The 20,925-nt window shown below is 46.2% G+C and overlaps 1 protein-coding gene across 2 annotated transcripts in view; it reads left to right on the top strand.

The window, feature by feature from the left end:
- Pip4k (phosphatidylinositol 5-phosphate 4-kinase) overlaps window positions 1-20,925 on the top strand; it is a gene marked incomplete in the record, with an annotated part of 113,752 nt that extends 92,827 nt beyond the window's left edge. The window contains 9 exon segments of one of the 2 annotated variants that reach the window (XM_077698438.1): window positions 630-727; window positions 1,756-1,852; window positions 2,622-2,774; window positions 4,430-4,576; window positions 5,914-5,976; window positions 9,353-9,391; window positions 12,237-12,350; window positions 15,955-16,267; window positions 17,730-20,925. In XM_077698438.1, coding sequence (XP_077554564.1) covers window positions 630-727; window positions 1,756-1,852; window positions 2,622-2,774; window positions 4,430-4,576; window positions 5,914-5,976; window positions 9,353-9,391; window positions 12,237-12,350; window positions 15,955-16,267; window positions 17,730-17,914 — 1,209 coding nt within the window. 2 annotated transcript variants of the gene reach the window in all.

Here is a 20,925-nt window from a genome sequence, read left to right as displayed (position 1 = left end):
TAGCGGAAACGTATCAGCGAAAAAAACGTGTGCGCGCGTGCGTGCGCGCGCGCGCGTTAATATATACGTACAGGCTCGGGACAATGTAGTTGGCCGGGCGTCACGCCAACTTGTTTCAACCTTCCATCCCATACGCGAGCTTAACCGAGAAACTCCGTCTTCACTCGTGTGCACTGTGTCGCAGAATTAATGTAGAACAATACAATTTATTTTAAACTCAAAAGGGGATACTGATATGATTCACTGGGTGCGACGAAAAAGGAGCGTGCCCCAGTCATGAACGTGCTGGCACGCGGTGAACGACCTAGTGTTGCACGTACCTGCCGAAGGTGGCGCTGGACGTCGCCGGCTCCGTATCACTATCTGGGCAGTGACTGGTGCCTGTAAGCATAGAGAGCAAGATAGAGAGGAACATGGGAAAAAAAAAAAAAATTGAATTGCCTCACGTGAAAGGACACACAAACTTGATTGTCGGTCCTGTGTATATAACAAAAAAGGCTATTGCACCTGCGAATTGAGGTGCATTGATTTTTTTGGCCGAGGAGGAACCAGCTTCATTGCTATGCCATCCAACTGTAGTCTCGGCCTTCCTCTAAACATGCTTTCTTTGTTCTTGTTTCCCATCACAGATCAATGGCCTCACGCACGTCAACGTCCCGGTGATGCTGATGCCAGACGACTTCAAGGCTTTCACCAAAATCAAGGTGGACAACCACCATTTCAACAAGTGAGTGCTGCCGCTTGATCACCCCACTGTCTAGTGGTAGTGGATGGCGATAAAGCACTGCATGGGTCTGATTTTAAGGCCCGGGCCCGGCCCGAGCCTGCATTGTGAAGCTGAGTGTGATCAGGGCTGATCGCCCATAACACCTAGCCTGGGCCCGGGCGTTCATAAGCGACATGGTGACTAAACAGCGCAGAAGACGAAACACAGAGAAGAGCAAAAACAGGACGAGCGCTCGTCCTGTTTTTGCTCTTCTCTGTGTTTCGTCTTCTGCGCTGTTTAGTCACCATGTCGCAACACCAACTCGCCCAACTTTCCATCCTGCTGCAGTTCATAAGCGAGTCCAGCCCGGTCCCGGCTGAACAAGTGAGTCCAGCCTGACCCTACTTATACCGGGGTTGGGCCTGGTATAACTATTCATTTCTCCCACGGAGATGTTACCGATCTGGCCCAGAGTCTACGCTTTTATGTTTGCGCTGTTGCGAATGGACTTGCCTTGATTGTACATAAATATATGTATGCATACAAACAGGTGAACTCAAAAGTGTACAAAATAAAAGAAAACCACAAGTAGGGAAAGACACCCTTGCGTTACTACTGCAGTAAAATTGTGTCGGGTTGGTAATAGTGCATTCGCAAGAGCGGTAACCAAGAAATGGATTGAAGGGAAGTTTTCTGTGTAGTTTACTTTTAATCAGGTGAAAACAATGCTTATTTCTGTGAAAAGCAGAACATTAAAGCATAATGTTTTACTATTTTCTTTGGTGAGACATCCAAAGAGCCTGTGCACCTCAGCTTGGCACAGAAGGCCTCAATTCGTGCAATCCCTCACGTACGTGTGGACTCAAAGGCCTGCCTTAGGCCCTTTAATGAGTGGTCCCGCCGAGTCCAGCTCCGGCCCTCGGGTTCAAGCCCGAGCCTGGACCAAGCCCGTGGCATTGAGCCCTGGCCCGTGCAGTGCTTGATCGCACTTGATGAGCCTTGTCGTCCATTTGTGTGATGGCATTCTCGCTGTGTTCCTTGTGCTGCAGGGAGAACATGCCGAGCCACTTCAAGGTCAAGGAGTACTGCCCTCTGGTCTTCCGAAACCTGAGGGAAAGGTTTGGCATCGACGACTGCGTCTACATGGTGTGTTTCCGGCTTCTTTGTCCGCCTCCATTTAGTGGCCCTGAAATGTAGTGGAGGAATGCAGCGTGCATGTCCCCTCAACTTATCTGTCGCTTTTCAGCTCGTAGCTTCACAGGAGGTGTGGGCAATAACCTTTTTATTGCTCCGACACTGGTAGATGGTGCATGGTTTATTTGTTGAATATGAGTTGCAGGTTTTCTTTTTTAACGTAGTAGTTTCGTCGATGCGTCTACTGCACCTTGCTTTGCCTCGTCAATGCAATTAATAGGGGGTTTATTTAACCGTACTCACAGAAATTGGAGGAGGAGGGGCAACGGGCCAACAGGAAAGGTGGGCTTTAGTGAACAGGCAAACAGATGGCGTTAGCTGGAACAGGGCTGGCAGTCTCTTCTTCTTTTACTGTTATTTTTAACGAGCCTATGTCACTAGAGGGGGACGAACAATAGTATTATAAGTCTCCCATGCAAAGGTGCACGAAGGGGGCAGCTTGGGGTGCATTAGTTGCAATGGCCTGTTAAAAGCAGCTCACGGCCATGAGGTGATATGGTTGTGATGGAGCCTGCGTTTGGACAAGGAATAACGATCCTATTGTGATTGCACTACATCATCGCATCGTAATTGCATAATTTACTACAGTGTCATAGCATCATCACAGTGTCATTGCAGCATCAACATAGCTGCGTTTTCTTACTATCGGTTCGAATAACTATGTTCTAGTTATTATCCCTGCTAAGCTCTCTGCTTTGTCCCCTCTCTGTCTTTCCCTTAGCACTCGCTGACCAAGTCGCAGGCGATAGCGGTGGACTCCCCGGGCCGGAGCGGCTCCAAGTTCTACCAGTCGTACGACCGGCTGTTCATCATCAAGACCCTGCTGAGTGAGGAGGTGGAGCAGATGCACGTTCTGCTCAAGGAGTACCACCCGGTGATTATTTGCCCCCACTCTGCGTGTCTGTCGGCGGGTGTGAGCCTAAGTCTCGGAATTCTTTTTCTAGGCTGTTGGCGTCTATGAGCTATTCTTGAATTTAAAGCTGAAGCTTGTTGATCCTGTTTTCTAAGTTGTTGTGTTATATATAATGAAGGCTCAGTCCACGACTAATGCCGTTTTCGAGGTTACGCCTGAATGATGAGTAAAAAAAGACAGCTGGGCGAGTTGAAGGTCCATACTTGTGTGTGGTCTCCTTCGTCCTTTTTCTTACACATTTTTCCCAAGTTGGAGATGGTAAGTTCGCTCGATCGCTGTTTTCTTTGCCAATATCTGAACTCTGCTTGATTGTGACTCGAATTTGCCTAGCTCATGCCATATCGTTGCATTTGAGGGATAAGCTTGTCCAGATATATAGCAGGAATGGGACTTGCCTCGCCTTGATGCCCGGAATTCTAATTGAAAGCAAGGCACGGAAATTTTATGGAATACAAAAAGCTAGTATTCATCTGTGTTCTTGCTTATTCTGTGTTGCATTGTGTCAGTAGTAGCAAGTTACGTTGGGTGCCGATTAGGCCAGAGCACATGAGTGAGCCACCAAGGCAATTAAGAATCTGAACTTATATTATGGCTGAGCTAGCTATGTAGTGGCGCTGGGTTTTTTCTGGACTCGCAATCATAGTTTTGAGACAGTTGCCAAAACTACCCTTGTTAGATCTCATTTAATGGGCGTTATATATAAAACAAGTGTGCCCTTTTTGCCAAATGGTCGCAATCCTGGAATTTGTCCACACATGCCTGAAAAACACTTGCAAGCACACTTTTGCCACACACTTATGTGCATATTTAGACAATCGTTTATGAGTGCACAAGTCACTGTTTCTTGTTTTTACTTGGTGAGGATTACAAAAAGGTAGATAATCAGGCTGGTCAAAAATTTGTCCAAAGAAGCACTGATTTAAAAAAAAATGCTTTCCCTAAGGAAAACAAGACCAACCAAACAAGACCAACCACAAAATCGGTTTAAAACTGAAAACAGCTTCGGTGCAGTGGGCCTATTTCACATGATCTTTTAGTTTTTTTTTTTCCTTTTGTTTTTGTTCAGAGCAATAACAAAGGACTGTTGTCACAGTGAAAGCATGGTGTAAGCTTGGCCGACGGATGTGGCACGAAAATAAATACATTGGTAGTCATTATTTGATGGTAGGAAAAGTTGTAGATCGTCCATTCTAACCTTTTCCTCACACCCCTTCTGTGCGGGCCTTTGGAGAGAGGGGGGTAATGCAGGCCTCACAGGATATGCCAGTGGAACAGTTTATTAAAAACTTTCGTATTATTTCTCAGCCCCAAAAATAAAAGTTGGCTGGAGGCTGCGTGTGCGTGCATGCATACTTGTACATGCAGGGTATTTGACGTGTTTGAGCTAAAAAAGAAAATCTCCAGCAACAAAGTAACTTATATCCACACACACGCATGCATGCACATGGAATGTGTGGATCGTGGAGGAGTAAATTCCTTGCGCATCTACATCAATGGTGGTCACGAAAGATTCCGGCAGAGATGGCCTTAACAGCTTCTCTGTAAGAAAAAGAATTCAGTGTAGAAAAGCAGCCCCATGGGATGGCTGATGTGCCCCACCTGCCACCCGCTCGCAGTACGTGGTGGAGAGGCACGGCAAGACGCTGCTGCCCCAGTACCTGGCCATGTACCGGCTCACCGTGGAAGGGGCCGAGACCTACCTCGTCGTCATCCGCAACATCTTCAGCAGCCACCTCAACGTGCACGTCAAGTACGACCTCAAGGTGGGCCCCTCCTCTTCCTCCTCCTCCTACCTCTCGCACGTTTGCGTGGGTGCGACTGCTTTGTACATATTGGTCAGTTGCACAGCTGCTTGGTGTCGGTGGGTGCTTGTTTCCTCCTGGCTAGTAGACTTCGGCGATTGTTGGCGTCTAGGTAGATGCGGTGTTCCCAACTCGATGTTGCTCTCTTTTGCGTGGCTGTTATTCGTGAAGGCTGCGTTTGGCTGTGACTGTAGTGGTGGCGGGTTGCACTTGTTAATTGCGACGTGTGTAAAATAGAATTGTAGCGATTTTGTTTGTGGTTTCCGGGCCATTTGTTTCTAACTTGGACATCATAGGGTTCTTCTTGTTTCTTTTTTAGCGTGTGCATAGCTTAGTAGTTAAAATGTACATACAGCCTACCTGGGTTGATTGCCAGTTTATAACAACTCAGTAAAAGTAAATCGGTAGTACTCTCTAAGATGCCTATAAGAAGAGATATACTTACTGAAGCTGTCAAAATACTCAAATGCTTTTTGTTCTTGCAAATGCCTAAGTAGCTTAATTACTGGTTTGAAATTGTGCTGTTTTTTAAGTGTTACTAGTGTGTTAGTCCATGCTTGACCTCAAGTTCTTGAGTACTGGTTCCTTGGCTGCTTTTTTTTTTTTTTTTAAGATTTTAAAGTTAAAAGAATTCGTAATGTACAACATTTTCTTCACTTCAAGGCCTGACGTCTAGTTTTGACCCCTCACGGCCACCATGCCATGTTGCTGTGTTTGTGCTCAATAGTATTTGTGTAGTGAATAGACACCCCATAACCAGTACTGGTGTGGTGTGAAGTGTAAGTAGGTAGTTTGTAGGAATGCTTCCATTCTGAGCTGCAGAGTTTTTGAAATGCTGTAGAGACTTTTTTGAGACTAATGCGTTGCCCAGAAACAGCAACCCTGTGTGGCGTTACATTTAATTTTGCCAGTTTTTGTGTTGCTGCTGCTTTCTGAAAAATCGCGCAGCAGGGATCCAAATTTGAATGAATTCTGGTCAGTTTGCATACTCCTACTAAAAATATTCCAACCTTTGTAACATTAATCAGTCATATCTCACCCTGATTGCAAAGACCTGTTAGCGGCGGACAATGGACAGTCATTTATACATATTCTTTCTAGCCGAATTTGCTCAAATAACTAATCTGTGTCCCAAAGTTGGAGGTGACACTCTCCTGGCTTATTGCATACATGCGATTCCTTCAAATTTGGCCTGCTGCGACCCTGTGCATTAGATTTTTTTTTTTTTCGTGGGCACCAGTACCCGCCATGATGCTTTCGTGGTAGGTTTTTGATGAGGAAACGTTTTCAATGTGAAGGGGTACCTGAGTGCTAAGCCTCGCCCATTGTTAAAGCACAGGTCGTCATCTGGCCTTATCCAGGTAAGGGCACTGGAGGCCTTTTTGTTTTACGCTTGGTGTGCACCTTAGAGGCTTTGCCTAACCAGCTTTTGTCGGTAAAAGCACCCCACCCTGCACCCGATACTGTATTCACCGAGTTTCCCTTTATCCGCGCACACTGCTAGTTTACTAAAAGCTTGACACTAACATGAATGGGCTGGCAAGGCCACACTTTACAGCACAAGCTGTCACCATGTCACGTTCATGTGCAGATCTAGTTCAGTCCTTGTTTAGGAGCTCGACAAGAGTTTTGAAGCATTCAGGGTATCGAAAATGGCTCTGATTAAAAGCTAGCTTATCTTGTGAATTCATGAACAACAAGTCTTTTATTTTTTTTTTTTTTTACACTGCCTTGACCATGAGAAAAATCACTTGCAATGTGATGTCGTTTTATTATGGGATAAAGTAGTGCATTTGATGTTGCTTTTCATTTTAGCACAGGCTTATGCAGGGCCAACTGGGCTGGTTGTGGCCTGCAGTTAAAAAAACGGTGTTGGGCGCCTGCCAGTGTGAAATGCTTCGTTCAGGCCTCATTTTTGGCTGCTTTTTCCCCCCCTGTTGTTCGTCGTGCCGCCACTGCCGTCAGCTGCACTTGTCACTGCCAGCACTGTTCGCTGTTGAGCACATTTAGCCACGTAGATGTTTGCATTGTGTGGGGATATGTGGCTGTTATAGCATTTCAAGGTGAAATTGCTGCCGCAACGGGGGATGTAAAAGTGGAAATACTAATGACTGTGTGGTCCTGTTACACCGCAGGATTGAAGTGCTTAGTGCGTTGTCATTGTGCTGCATTTAAATTTTCTTGTGCGGAGGAGCAAGCTCTAGCTGTTAATGCATTTAAACAAAGTATTGGAAGCAATGTACGTGCCACGGTGTAAGAAGTGTTTAGGCGATGACACCGCACTCATCCAAATGGAAATTGGTTGAGCATTGAGCAAAGGTCTTCCCAATAAGGATGGCTGATGATCACACATTTTTGCTGTCGGTTCGTTTCCTCGACACATTGGCGTGCTACTTGTTTTCATTTCAATGTCTATAACACTTGGCTTATTATCCATAGCGTTTGCTCTAAACATGCGATCAGTATGGGGCAATGCATTATCAGTAACTGCGTCTTTTTAGAAATGTATCCCTGAATGCATTTTTCTTCATAGAATCTTTTTTTTTTTGTTTTTATTATGGATTTTAACGCTCCAAAACTGCACAGGTTATGAGGCATGCCATAGTGGAGGGCTCCGGATTAATTTTGACTACCTGGGGATCTTTTACGTGCACCGCAATCTCGAACACACAGGCGTTTTGACTGCATCAGAAAAGCGGCCGCGGCGGCCGGGAATCGAACCCTCATCCTTGGGCTCAGCAGCTCAACGCCTTAGCAGCGGGTTCCACAGAATTTTTCAGCTGATAAATTCAATTACCAGAAAATCTACAACTGAGCACAAGTAACACTGCTCCCTTATTTGGTGCTCAATATTTAAGCATCAGTAAATCGTTAGGCCAGGTCAGTGTTATTTATAAAAAAGGTATTTCTGGCAGCGCTCTCGATTGCTTGCACGTTAGTACATGTCGTCAGGAGAGCCCAGAACTGTCGATACACGGTTGTTTTACTGTCCACAGACATTTCAAGTTTTCTTCAGTGGCCACACGTCTTGTGCACTGTTGTTAGCCATGCTCTTCAGTTGCATTATATACGTTCAACATCTGAGTACCGCTACATGCCACCTTAGCAAAATAAAAAACTTGACAGCTGGGTTATCTCCCATGACTGTGAATGGCAATAAAGCATGCGTACACCCCAACCGGTAGCATACCTTGATGTTTTAAGCTACCCCACAAAGCAAAATGCACCATCACCTATACTTCTTTCATCATGGTACTTGCATTACTGCATGATTTTATTGTGTTGCGAGCCATTGGCCCGAAACTTCGGTTTGTCAATTTTGTTAATGGTAATTTGACCTTAACTAAGGTAACTTTTATTACACATTGTGCCAAAATTTGCTTTATTCTAACTTTGTGCATTATTATACTGTTGTTCTTAATGGTACTGCTTAATAAGAAAATTAAAATGCAATCAAAGGCATGCAAACAAGCATTATGCCAGCAGGTACCTATGGTGAATTTAAAAGATGAAGAACAAGAAAGTTAACAATGGAATAAATGTTCGCAACACTTTATTCTTTATTTTAGTTTTGGACGAGTCCGTGACAAAATGAAAAGTGGCAATTTCTTTTGCTTGAAGTAAACTAAGTTCTAAGGCAGCATCTAATAAAATAGATAATTCATTTTTTGGATGCACTAGCAAGGGATAGTGAGCATCATTGTACCTGTTAATGCTGATTTGTAACTGTGAAACGTCTGCAGTGTTGAGAGTGTGATAGGCATTTAGTGTCTGCTCCTGTTATTCCACCGGCGCACAGCTTAAAAGGACACTGAAATAAATTTAGCAAAATTTGTGGCTGTGCTGCATCGCTTAACTCGCGTAATCTTTTGAGGGCTTAACGGCAGCTTACAGCCCTAGCTTATGTCTAATGTGAGGAAGAAAAGGAAAACACCACACACCCTTTGCATCTGCCGATTTACATCTGTCACACTGATTTGCAATGCCTTCTGGCGCTATTCCAGTTTTCAGAATTTTGACTTCCGCTCATTTCAGGGTAAAGATCTACATTTTATTTGTTAATGCACAGTTTGTATACAAGTTAGGTGGGCATTCTAGATTTTTAATCAGGTGCAAATCACTTCTGCGTCCATGTTACATTCTTGCTAGTGCTGTTCTGTCTGCCCTATTTAACCCTGTTTAACGTTGTTATAAACAGAAACTGCCACCCTGTGCAAGCTACGTTCGCACTGTAAAATATTTTTGGCACATTGTATATTTTGCGAAGGAGAATTTGACGTCCACCTCAATGCAGCCATAATGGCTACAAAGGAAAGCTGTACAGCTTTCTCAGAAACTTCACAGTTGAAAAAAAATTCGTCCTGGTCCAGGATTTTTCTTGAACTGCAAAGTTTCTGAGGAAGCTGTACAGCTTTCCTTTGTAACCGTATGGCAGCATTGAGGTGGATGTCAAATTTTCCTTTGCAGAAAGTTACTCCACCTTGGGGATTTCCCGTAAATCTGGTCATTTAACATTGTATATTTTATTACGAATAATAAACTGAAACTGAAACCGAAATTATACCCAGAATTTTTAGTTCATGGTGTGTACAACGTGTAGAAATAACTCTGGCAATAGATTGGCTATAATCCTTTTCTTTGCCCAGCGCTTTATCTCTCCGAACAAGCAGCAGATGACAAACGCACGTGGTGTTTAAACAATCTGCGTGCTGACTTCTTTTTTGCGAATGTTCACAGGGGTCCACAGTGGACAGGGAAGCCAGCGAAAAAGAGAGGGTGAGTTCTGCTTGTTCAACCTCATGTATTGCATTACACATTTTTTTCTGATGATATTCCTCACCGCTGCAAAGGAAATTTACACCCCTGGTGTGTGCTTGCAGTATTCCAAAGATGACGTGTGTATAGTTTGGGGAAATTTGCCCTACACGAGGTGTCAAAGCACCTTTCAGCCCTTGTTGATTTCATACTTCTGTATAGTATCCGCACATCTTGGTGCAAGTTTTAAGTTGGCAGTGTTGTCATGTGATGCAGTAGGTAGCAGTGGCCCTTGTGAACTAGCAACCGCGACAAGTGAATTGCTTTTGTTGCCGTATATTTTTTTTTCGCCCTCACTCCTAAATGTAGTGAGGGCGAACACCTCATTGATCAGCTGTCTATGTTTTGGAGTATTTGTTGTAAAGACTAAAATGTCATAGAGTTGACATAATTTTTAAATATTGGACAGCTTGGAAGCACTAAAAAAACAGCATGGACGGTATGGCAAGCGCACTTCAAATGAGCCTTCATTTTAATACGTAGCATTCTTCGGTGAGTACTCCCACAGCCAGGACCATGTAGCGCCCTGCATTTTCTCAAGAATACATAATTGGGGGAAGTAACACACTTAATCGTTATAATAATGTAAAGCGTATCTAGATGATTGGTCAAATGAAATAATACAAAAAAATATGGTAAAGAAAAATTTTACAATAATGAATAACAAAATCAAAAATATCTCTCCTACATCTCCTCAAAAAAATATTCAAATAAAAAGAAAGCCCTGCAATGAAGGTTGCACACACAAAGAAAAATATAGTGAAAACAGGCCAAGCATGCACTATGCCCTGCATCTGCAAAATACACTATTAGCGAGGTCAAGGCAGTTATTCACTATAATGGTGTAAACGTACACAATGCGCAAAAAGGAACAGGTAAGCTTTAGAACAAATACACAACACAACGTATTTGACGACACGTGACAAAGTCAGGCAATAAAATAATCACGATGAAGACAAGTGGCGTAAGAATGCTTCACATTAGTAGACAGTTCTTTGAATTTCTGCATATATATATTTTTTTTGTGCCACTTACTAAAGTCTATTTGTAAATTTAAACTGGGAAACAGCGCTTTAAACGAGGACAGCGAAGAAGAAGACACAGACACTATTTGTAAAATTCTATTTGTAAAATTGGTTACTCAAGTTTTCGTATCAGCAGTCACAAAATGTTCCCATCGTCCTGTAACTACAGTCTACGCCCGTTACCACAAACCCTCTTAATCCGGAAAAAAATATTCGCTGTATCCGAAGTACAGTATCCGAACGAGGAGGGGAGAGGGGGGAGGGTATATGAGCATAAAGTGGGTACTTTGACCGGTATTGCATATACATGCTACAGACACTTTGTTTTTTCTACACGCCTGCAGCATCTCTGCACATCATTCCTGCGGTGGAAAAAGGATCGCCTAATGCTGTTTTCGAAGCTTAGCACTGGCACTTGGAAAAGGCCTCGCACATGCGGTCGAATGCATAGAGACACATGCTGAGCTGAGCATGTAAAGCAAGAATGACTAGGAACAATTACTAACCAGCTATGAAAATCAGTCTAAGGCTGGCAGAATTAACCAGGCTCTTGTTAAACCCTTCATGACGAGGCATGTTTACCCGAAACCGTTCGTCAAACAAATTGGATCGCTGCCTGATGTTCCTCTGAGGCAGCTGCCGCATTTTTAATTATCATAGTCTGGTCAGTCAGTAAAGCCGCTGATCTGAAATAATGTGATGTACAGCTGTGGAATCGAAAGTTAGACCAGTTGGACTTGCCACGGCCAGAGCAGGTTGCGCACAATGGATGGGAGCCATTAATTTCTTACCTTTTTCATCGAACGGAATGGGAATGATGCATGCATGGGAATAATAAAGGCCGAACTTCACTGAACCTGAATTCTTAATTGCATAAAAAATTGTTACGAGGGGAGAGTCGAGCTTTGGTTGCGCCACTTCGCGTATTCGAAAGCGCTGTTCTTCAACCTCACCGCAGTCGTGTTTTTCGGCAGCGGCCTTGTTCTCGATGGTTGAGCGGACTGTCTGCTTAGACAGGCCCGTACTTCTAGCGATATTGGCCTGTTTTTTTTGCCATGCACGACAGCGGAATTCTGCTTAGTGAAATCAGCTCCCCTGCCGCTCATGCTACTTGTCAAGGGGAGGGAAAAAAAAAAAAAAGGCCACTGGCACTGGCTTGGCTTGGCTGCGCCAATGACCTGTTTTACGCTGACAATGTTGCCAGACATTGTAGTGTCCTTGCCAAAATAAATAAAGAAAAAGCATGTGGGGTGCCGGCACTGCGGAAGGCCGATAATATTAACATTCAGTCAAAACAATTTTTGCCTAAAATGTAGTCTGTTGTAGCCGATAGTCTGCTATAGCCGGGCCTGTTCTGGGCGGAGTGGACACCACTTAAAGTGCATGGAGACCAAATAAACAGGAATGGTCTGTTGTAACCAGAAGTACTTTGTTGCTAGATCTGCTGTAACGAGCATAGAGTGCATTTGAAAAAGGAGCGTTAGTTGCATCTTATTTGCTTCATAAGCAAAAATAGCTTTTTACATGGGCTAATGATACGGAGAAAAAACTGTATTTGTCTATGGGAACCAGCCAACTGAAAACAGCATTGTGCAGGTTCTAGCATAAGCAGCATTTTGTGGCTCTTGTAGAGGCAAGAGATGGTGACACAATGTTGTTGCCTGCATGCACTTACTACATAGGGTACACTGTTGTTTGCCAAGCATGAATGCTTTGTAGATGGCGCTTTCGAACTAGCCACCGAGTTTTGACCTCCATTGTGTGTCTACGTCACCCTCTAGGAAAAAGACATTCCCACCTTGAAGGACAATGACCTAGTGAAGGACGGCACAAAGGTCCACATTGGCACGGATGCCAAGGAGCGATTCCTGGAGATACTGACTGCTGACGTCAATGTGAGTGCTGCTGTACTTCTGCTCATTGCCTCGGCTATTTAGGCGCTAGCGCGGACCATTTTCGAGAAGACTGGCTGGAGCCAAAGCTTGCCAAGTAGTAGTAGTAGTGGTGGTAGACATATCAACATAGCCTCCTCTTCTGGGGGTTGCAACTAAGTGATGTTCATTTAGCCTCTGACAGCATAGCTGCGGCTATGCTGTAAGAGGCTCAGGGATGGATATGTAGTGCTGTGAGAGCGTGTCCTGCAGCAAAGCCAACTTAAAGGTGGTGCCAGCAACGTGTGCTGATGCAGGTGATTCGGAAGCAGCCGCCCTTCTAAGTCATTTTGCTAGAAAAATAGCACCTATGGCTGAGGAGCAGTCTGCATTGCCCCTTTAGCTCGGCTTTGCATTCGATGCGCTAAACAGTAATCCCCAGTGGGATGTTTTTCGCAGTAGGTCGAAACTGGGTTCAAATGCACCGCACCATCCAAGGCTTCATCCACAGTCACTGAAAGAGGACCCCATGGAGATGCGTCAAGCACGAAGACAAACTGCTGGTGTGGAGTTTCTTGAGCTTAGTGTTTCAGTGAGCCAATGGCATTAAGATTATTTTTGTTAGGCTCTTGTAGGTGTCGCAGGAGACAGCTTCATGTCTCGCGCACCAAAACTGAAACTATGGCGTCTGGACTTCTTCTATCATCTCCACCCTGTTCTTTTCCTTCCTTTCTTTTTTTCCCATGTGAGTGGTTCAGTCTTCGCATACAGAAAAAAAAGAAGTAATGAACCTCGTCGTTGCCTCTTATAGCATATGCTTGGAATGCGAGTTCTGTGAAAACATAACTGCGTCCCTGATATTGGTTGCATTTGCCTTGCACACTGGAAAATGCTACTTAACTTTTCATCTTTTTATGTATTAGTCAATTGAATATTAAAAAAAAAAAACAATGCCGTATTTTCACGACTGTAGGTCGGCCCCTTTTTTCAAGTTTGACAATCCAATGTTGGGGGGTCGACTTAGAATCGAAATCGAACTTTGTGCCGCATGTAACGGCAAGAGAAATGAGAAATCAGGGGTGCTATGAGCTGGGGAAAGCATAACACCCTCGTTTCTATGGTTACGGTCGAAGTGTAGCGTTTACCATTCCATACATTCTAGCGTCAATAAAGCTGATGCCGACTATGAAAGTTGGCATTCCCGATCTGTGCACTTTGTCCACTGTACCTAGAGCGGCTAACCTTCCACCAGCGCGTTCGGATGAACGTGATATGATCGTGCCTACAGCGCCGTGCATTGATTCAAGGGATTCGGTAATACTAATTTTGTTTATTAGAGACGAACAAAACGCTTCTTGAATGCGTGTAGCATGCTCGCGAATCAAAGGAAATCGCGAGCGGCCGCTAGTGTCAGCCGCCATGTTGTTTGTTTTGATATCGCGCTGCAGTGCTGCTGCCGTTAGCTTCGATGGGTGTCATCTCGCAGTGAATGTGTTCTCATGATTGGGAATAAAGTTTCCCGCTCACTTCACAGTGCATGGTTATTCTGCGTGCTTGTACAAAAGCTGTTCTTTTTTAACATCTACTGTGCGCACCACGAGCGTATGGCTTTTGAGGGAGCATCGATCATTGATGGAAGAGCTGCTGTATGGGGGGTATTGGTAGTTGACGGAAGAGCTTCTTCTTGTGATACGACTTTCTAGGCGGGCGCATTGCCGCGTGTTCTTGTGTCACTTCTGTGTTGTGCTGAATCGTCCCGTCTGTCATGACCGTCATCCCCGGTAAATCTTTCGAAAAGATTTTCCGGGGGTGACGCCTGGGCCTTAGGAACTCTCTCGGCGCTCATTCGCAGCAGCGTTCAAACAAGCTGCTTCCTATGTTTTTTCTTTCCTTCTTTTTTCTTCTTCTTCTTCTTCTTTTTTTTTTTTCCCCCGAGATGCAATTTTGGGGGGTCGACCTACATTCGAGGCGACTTAAAATCGTGTAAATACGGCATTGACACATGCTGACTTTGAGGCAAGCAGCCATTTTTGGAATCATTAATTTTCTTGTGATGGTCACGCGTTTGTCAGGTTGCATTGATTCTGCTATTTGTGGCATTTATGCAAAGTGTGGCATCGTGGTCTTGTACAAATAGTGTACACCAAAAAAAGCATTCTAAGAATCTTTGATCTAAAGACGCTGATCTTACCAGCTTGGGGCTGGAACCCTTGTTCTAGCTCCTCCGTAAGCCTCAAGCACTGTTCTTTAGCAAAGTTCCTATTTATTTTGCAGAGTAAAGTTAAATTGTGCAATGGCACTTTGGCTACCTGGCACTAGCAGTGTACCATAAAAAAAAAAAAAATGGCGAAGCTTGCACTAAATTGTCGCAAGGTTTGAACCATAGCGAAGCTGGAGGATTTCTTTCTATGTAAGCACTGAAGGACACACCACCACGCATTCGATTAGGTTTGAAATTGTTATTTATTTCCGTTGTTTGTCGCTTCTCACTCTGGTAGTAGTAGTTATCGTCATATCCATCTGTATCGTCGTATTCCTCATGGACGACTGGCGGTTGTGGATCGTTTTGTTCGCAGGCTTTCGCATTTTTCCCAAAGTGGAATGCGTCAGCATGTGCTAGAACCGGCGGCGGCTTTGCGAACTGGGCGTCTGTAGAGCAAGCTGTCTTGCGCTCCCCCTTCGCTAATCAATCAAGTCAAATCAAAATCCTTCGTGGGAGGGACGTGCCCAGTTTTTGCAATGCTGATTTTGGCCACAGTGAAAAAAAATCAGCTGCTCAAAACAACCAGTGCAGGTCTGGGCATGAAATGTCAAGATACGAGAACCGTGCAATGCAAAACAACAAGGGGATGACGTTGGTGGCACAAGTACTGTAAAGTTCCGAGAGGACGCCCTTTCCCGAAACATTGCCCACCCCCCTTTAGGGGCGAAATATTCAATTTACTAGAAGACCCCAAAGATCGTCCGCCCCTAAGCTCCCCCTAGCTTCGACACCCTGAAAACCCCGGGGAGCTCCCTCCGTGAAAACGTCCTGTGGCCGCGAACACCGCCAATGTCTCGATTTTGAACAAAAGAGGCACAACCTGTCCGGCTGGCGGTACGGCCACTTTTGTGTATATTTCCACGCCTGAAGCGAAAGTTCGCCCGTCCTGTATTTTTACTTGATATCTCTGTCATTTGGGTGGGCGTTCTTTCGTAACTTTATAGTTGGTGTCATGGGATAGAAGGAGGCAGAAAAACTGCCTGAAAAGGACGGGCTGAGAACTTTCCGGGGTAATGAATTGGCAGTTTCATAGCCCTGGTCTTGTGGCGAGCAGCGGCCACGGAGCAAAAAATGGCAAGCGACCAGATAATATCACGATAAAAATGAACAGGGACTACAAAGCTTCGTAGCTGCGACGGCAAAGGAGAGGGTAGCGACACCTGATGAACAAAACGGTAGTGGCCACAATTCGTTCAGGGGCTGCGCAGTGAAATGCTGATTGCGGCAGCCGCACAGTTTCTTCTTTCGTGGCAATTACTGCTAGCCTTAAACTAGGCCAAGTGCTTGTGATGTTATCTGGCCGCACTAGGAAGCGACGTCTCCCCTCCTGTCTTGTTCTTACCCTCCCCTACCCGCTGTGCACAGTTCCTGGCCCAGATGAACGTGATGGACTACTCGCTCTGCCTGGGCATCCATGACGTGGAGCGGGCAGAGCAGGAAGCCCTCGAACGGGAGCGGGCCGAGGCACTCATGGAGGAGGTAGACAACGGCACGGGGGGCAGCGATGCCCTGCCCCAGTCCGAGGAGGACGAGGACTCGGCTGGTTCGGGCCTGGCCGACGCGGTGCCCACGCCACCGGACTCCCCCGGCGGAGGTGGACGCTTCCGCAATGAGCTGGGAATCTCCAACGGCCTGTTCAACCCAGGCAGGGACATCTACGCCATCAGCAGCACAGACAGTACGTGCGGGTCTCTTTCGAAAAAATTTTAACTATTGGGGTTTAAAACGCATCGAATCTACACCTGTGTCAAGAGGCGTGCTGTAGTGGAGGGCTCTGGATTCTTTTTGACCACTTGCAGGATCTTTTAACATGCGTTGAAATCTTGACACACGGGTGTCGGGTGTTCTTCGCTTTTCGCCTTCATTGCATGTCTCTTTCCCGCGGTGCTGTGTGCTAGTAGGAAGTTTACGTGTGTGCAGGCAGTCAAAGTGCATAAAAGTGCATGAGACCAAGCGCAACACGTTGGTAGGAGATAAGGAGGTCAGCCTCTCGCCTATAAGAGTAGGGAGAGTTGTGAGTGAACTGGGATTTGTAATTTCCCTTGTAAAAGGGGATCGCAACCTCTCATGGCTTTAACCATGTGGGTACACCCGTGCATGGTATGTGCAGTTGGGATTATCAATATGTAGATAAACAATTGTTTGTGCTAGGTAACAAATGGACCACTATGGTGGCATGAGTGGACTGGGGTGGTCAGTTGAGTTTATGAGCTCTTGCTGTGTTGTATCAGGAACGGGAGCTACGTCATCCCCTTTCCGTATTAGCAAACTATCCGTGTGATCCTCGTCTGCTGTCACAACTGCAAAGTATTCAGAGGGCTAGTGGTTGTTATTGCATTGAAAAATGTTTCATGTGAGGGCTGAGTTTGCTCTGCACAACAGCACCATTTTCCTGCTGTTCATTTCACAAGCTGTATGCAGCATCCGGATGCTACACAGCTCAGAGTTAATCCTCCGAGTGAGTGTGCTTAACTCACTGTGACATTCTATGAGGGCTGGCTGTAAAGAAGCAACGAATATTAGTTGAAAATGTGTGGATGGATCTTTGAGAAAGTGTGGGCATCTCATCCCTCTTCCTTGTACACTTGAGGATCAGCCAGATGCCTGCATATCTTGAGGCGGTGCAGAGGCAGGTGGCATGACGTGCTTTGACTAGGATGTCACAATGGCGACGTCGGCGCTGTTGTGAAGGCAGCTCGCTCCACTCACTCTCTCCACTTTGCTGTTCTGTGCTTTTCTATTGCTCGCTCTGTTGATGGAGCGATACGAAAATTTCGTCGACGTGCACCACATGTTCACGCAATAATGAAGTAGCGGCCTTGGAAGGCATTTTCGTGCCCTTGCTGGGCAGGTGGAACTACCTCGTAGCTTTTGCCCTGCTGTATGCAGCTTGTGAAATGAACTATAATTACACATTTGCTTTTTTTTTCTCTTTTTAGCTGCAATTTAGTAGAAGAATTTGAAGCTGTTGATCAGTCACGCTATGCTTTTCAGGAAGCCTTCTTTTTGGTGCGTGTCCGAGTGATTTGAGGCCTCAGAACAAACTCATGTCACCTAAGTTTGGCTTGAGGAGCATGCGGATCTTTGTGGAGTCTTTTGGGGAGAGCCTTTTTTTCTTATCTCTCTCTTATTTCGCCCAGACTCTGCGAAGAAAGAAGTCTACTTCATGGCTCTGGTGGATGTTCTGACGCACTACGGCGTGAAGAAACGCACCGCGCAGGCCGCCAAGACAATGAAGCACGGCGCCGGCGCCGAGATCTCAACGGTGCACCCCGAGCAGTATGCCAAGCGCTTTCTCGACTTCATCTCCAAGGCGATGGACTAAAAGGCAACGAGGGGGGGAGAAACACCCCTCCTCTCTCCTTGAGCTCCTTGCCAGTGGAGTGTGTGCGTGTGTGTGCGCGTGTGTGTGCCGTGCGTCTGTGAAAAAGGGGGGCGAGAAAGCGCATTAACTTTGTTGCTGTGGCGAGGAGGAGCCGACAGCCATGTAACCGCTGTGAACTTTTGTTTTCACCCGGCCCTGAGACAGTCCCCCTCTGTTGTATTTTTCCTCTTCCGTCTTCTCCCTCCTGCACCTCCTGCTCGTCGTCGATTTGACTGTGAAGCTCCTGGGCATTTTGTGGCATGGTCCCCGCTCCTTCCGACCCCTGGAGACCTGCTTTGACGGCCATGTGTGTACATTGCAAGCGCGTGTGCTTTTCTCCTTGCCGCGGCGTAAGGGCCCCGTAGTGCCAGAGAAGAGTGCGAGCTTATGGAAGCCAACCCCGTGACTCTGTCGTCGTTTTGGCTGCGCTGTGATTTTTGCTGCTTTTTCCTCCTGCCCGTCTTCTTGCCCCCACCACAAATGCTTGCTTGCTTGCTTACTCGTCCCTGGCTGTTTGCTGGCACGCACTTAGTTTTTACCTGTTCTTGTTGGCGGTGCGTGTGTGTTTGTGTGCGTGTGCGTGTGCCTGCTGCTGGTGCAAAACTACGCTGGGCGGAAAAAGTCCCCAGGTCTGGTTGACTCTGCCGAGAGGTGCTGTTTGTGCTACCAAAAGGTTCAGACAGCCTCTTCCTCCCCCATTCCTTTGCTGGCAGTTCTGGTGAGAGTTTTGCGCCAGTGGCGTGTGATAATATAAGTATGTGCTTGTACAGGGCACCCTCTCCCCGGGCCGTATTGTTGGGGCTGTGGGTGTGTTTTCCGAGTGTGCTAGAGAGCTGTTGTGGCGAAGGTGGTGGTGCAAAATCTGCCTGTGTTGTTTGGATTGGCCTTGGCCGCTCGGCTTTGCCCCATATATGAGGACCTGGGTGTGTGAGAAGCGATATATACGGTAGTAGGCAGGCTAGTGCTGCTGTCGGGCTTAAGCAGTCTCATTTCCCGACCCCATGTGGTGTCCTCGGAACGTCGGGGCTCGCGCAAGTTTTGGCCGAGGGTGGTGCAAGTAGAAGGAAACAGTTTTTCTCGCGTCTCCAGCCTTATGTATTGCTTAGGAAGTTAGTGTGCTCACTTTTTACAATGCTTCTTTCCTTTATGACCGTACCTTTTTAATTCGTAAGATGTATGTTGCGTACAATGTGCACAGCTGGCAGGTAGCACCCTCTGGGTTTGTTTTCGCTGCTGTGCTTGGCACGTTGAGCGTAGTTCACGCTTTGTTCCGAATGTGGGGAAGGCCAAGTTAGTGCTGGGATTGGTTGCAACCTGCAATGCCCTGCCTTGAGATTTTGTTTGCTACCTATAAACCTAGCGTTACTCTTCATTTCATTTGGCACTAGTCTAGCTGCCAGGGAACAGTGCTACGACTGCCATTTCAAGCTTTGGCTTAATGCGTTTGTCCACGAAGGAAAATGGAGAAATGCGTGTAGGCACACGTTCAGTATTCTTTCAGTGTGTGCACCAGGCTTGTATGCCAAGAGCCCTCTTGACGCTAACTGTACATTTTTCCCTTCTCTCTGTCTCTCAACTAGCCTTTCTGTCGTACTTTTAGCGGGAAAATAGCGAGCGAACAATACAGTTTCCGCCTAAGTATCGTGTACGAGTGCCCCAGCGCGCATGCGTGTGTGTGTGTGATGCCCGCACGTTTTGTGGTTTTAGTCCCTTTGTGTCCCCCTATACAACTAGTCCCAACTCCAGACCAATCACATTTGCGCTCTCATCAAATGTACATTGGTGATTCGAAAGCCACTTCTCGGGTGTTGCATGTCGAGTGTGCACCGCACCGTTTTACACGCCGGTGCAGCTTGTTGGAAGGTGCGGCCTGGGACTTCGAGTGTCCCCAGTAAAGTCGCAGCTGTAGTGTGTCAGTGTGGCATTATGCCCGTTCCTGCGTCAGTTGGAAAGTAATTGACGCACCAGACAGTTTGGTTTCTTCCCCTTGCACAGAGTAGAAGGGCTAGGGTGGAAAAAAAAAACAAGTAGGCAAAGAACAATAATACTCAGTGCTATATGTTATCCTACCAGTGTTACACCTCCTCTCCACTACATCACTCCTCTCTCACCCCCTACGAGGGTCAGGTATTGCTGTTCATGGGTAAGCTGATTTTTTGGCTGTGTTTCTGTAGGTACTAATGTGTATGCAGTAGTTCAACTTTCTCTATTCCCGTGACCTCCCCCCCCAGAAAGTCGAGAGTTGGCTGCCATGCTTTTTATTGTGTAGGCATGAAAAAGCGTTTGCTTTTGTCGAACAAAGGAGGTGTCTGCGTCACTTGGTTACGGTTGTTATCGTGGTGGTGTGTACATACGAGCTTGTTGGGGCGTCTGCACCTTGACGTGACGGGAGGTGGTTGCAAAAAAGGCGTTCGGGAATTGCAGTGGTCGGCGCTTGTGGCGCGGGGGGGGAAAAGGCCCAAATTTTTACCAAGAGGTTGTGATGATGCTTTTGAAAGGCAAGTCTGATTTTGTTTCGCTATGCATCGGGGCTCAAATTCAAGTGATAACGTTATATACGATGGCTCATGTCCAGTGTCCACTGTGGTAGTGCTGACACACTGTGTGCTAGATGTGGAACTACTAGACACGTAACACCACCACCAATGGTCAATGTATGTTTTGGTGTCGTACTGTTGTACGTAATTCTGTAGTCGCTTCCAGGGTGTGATGTTGCAGTGTTTGTGCGACGTGTATTTCAAGTGGTTCAGGTCAGTGGGGCGTTGTCTAATTGACGTTGGGCATAGGCGGGGGGGATGCCGAGGAAAAACTGCGTTGCTCTCTCTGTTGTACGGTGTACACGCTGCAGCACGATGTTGCCGTGCCCAAACAAGGGGGGCAGCCACACAGACTGTTTTCAGTTGTGAGTGTATTATTTTTAGTGTACATATGTTTATTTCTATGACACTCGAATAAATTTTTAGAGACACAAA

The sequence above is a fragment of the Haemaphysalis longicornis genome, unplaced genomic scaffold (assembly GCF_048455015.1).
Source record: "Haemaphysalis longicornis isolate Haplotype H1 unplaced genomic scaffold, Haemaphysalis longicornis Haplotype H1 scaffold_2, whole genome shotgun sequence".
Taxonomy (NCBI): Eukaryota; Metazoa; Arthropoda; class Arachnida; order Ixodida; family Ixodidae; genus Haemaphysalis; species Haemaphysalis longicornis.
This window is presented reverse-complemented; position numbering and strand designations above follow the sequence as displayed.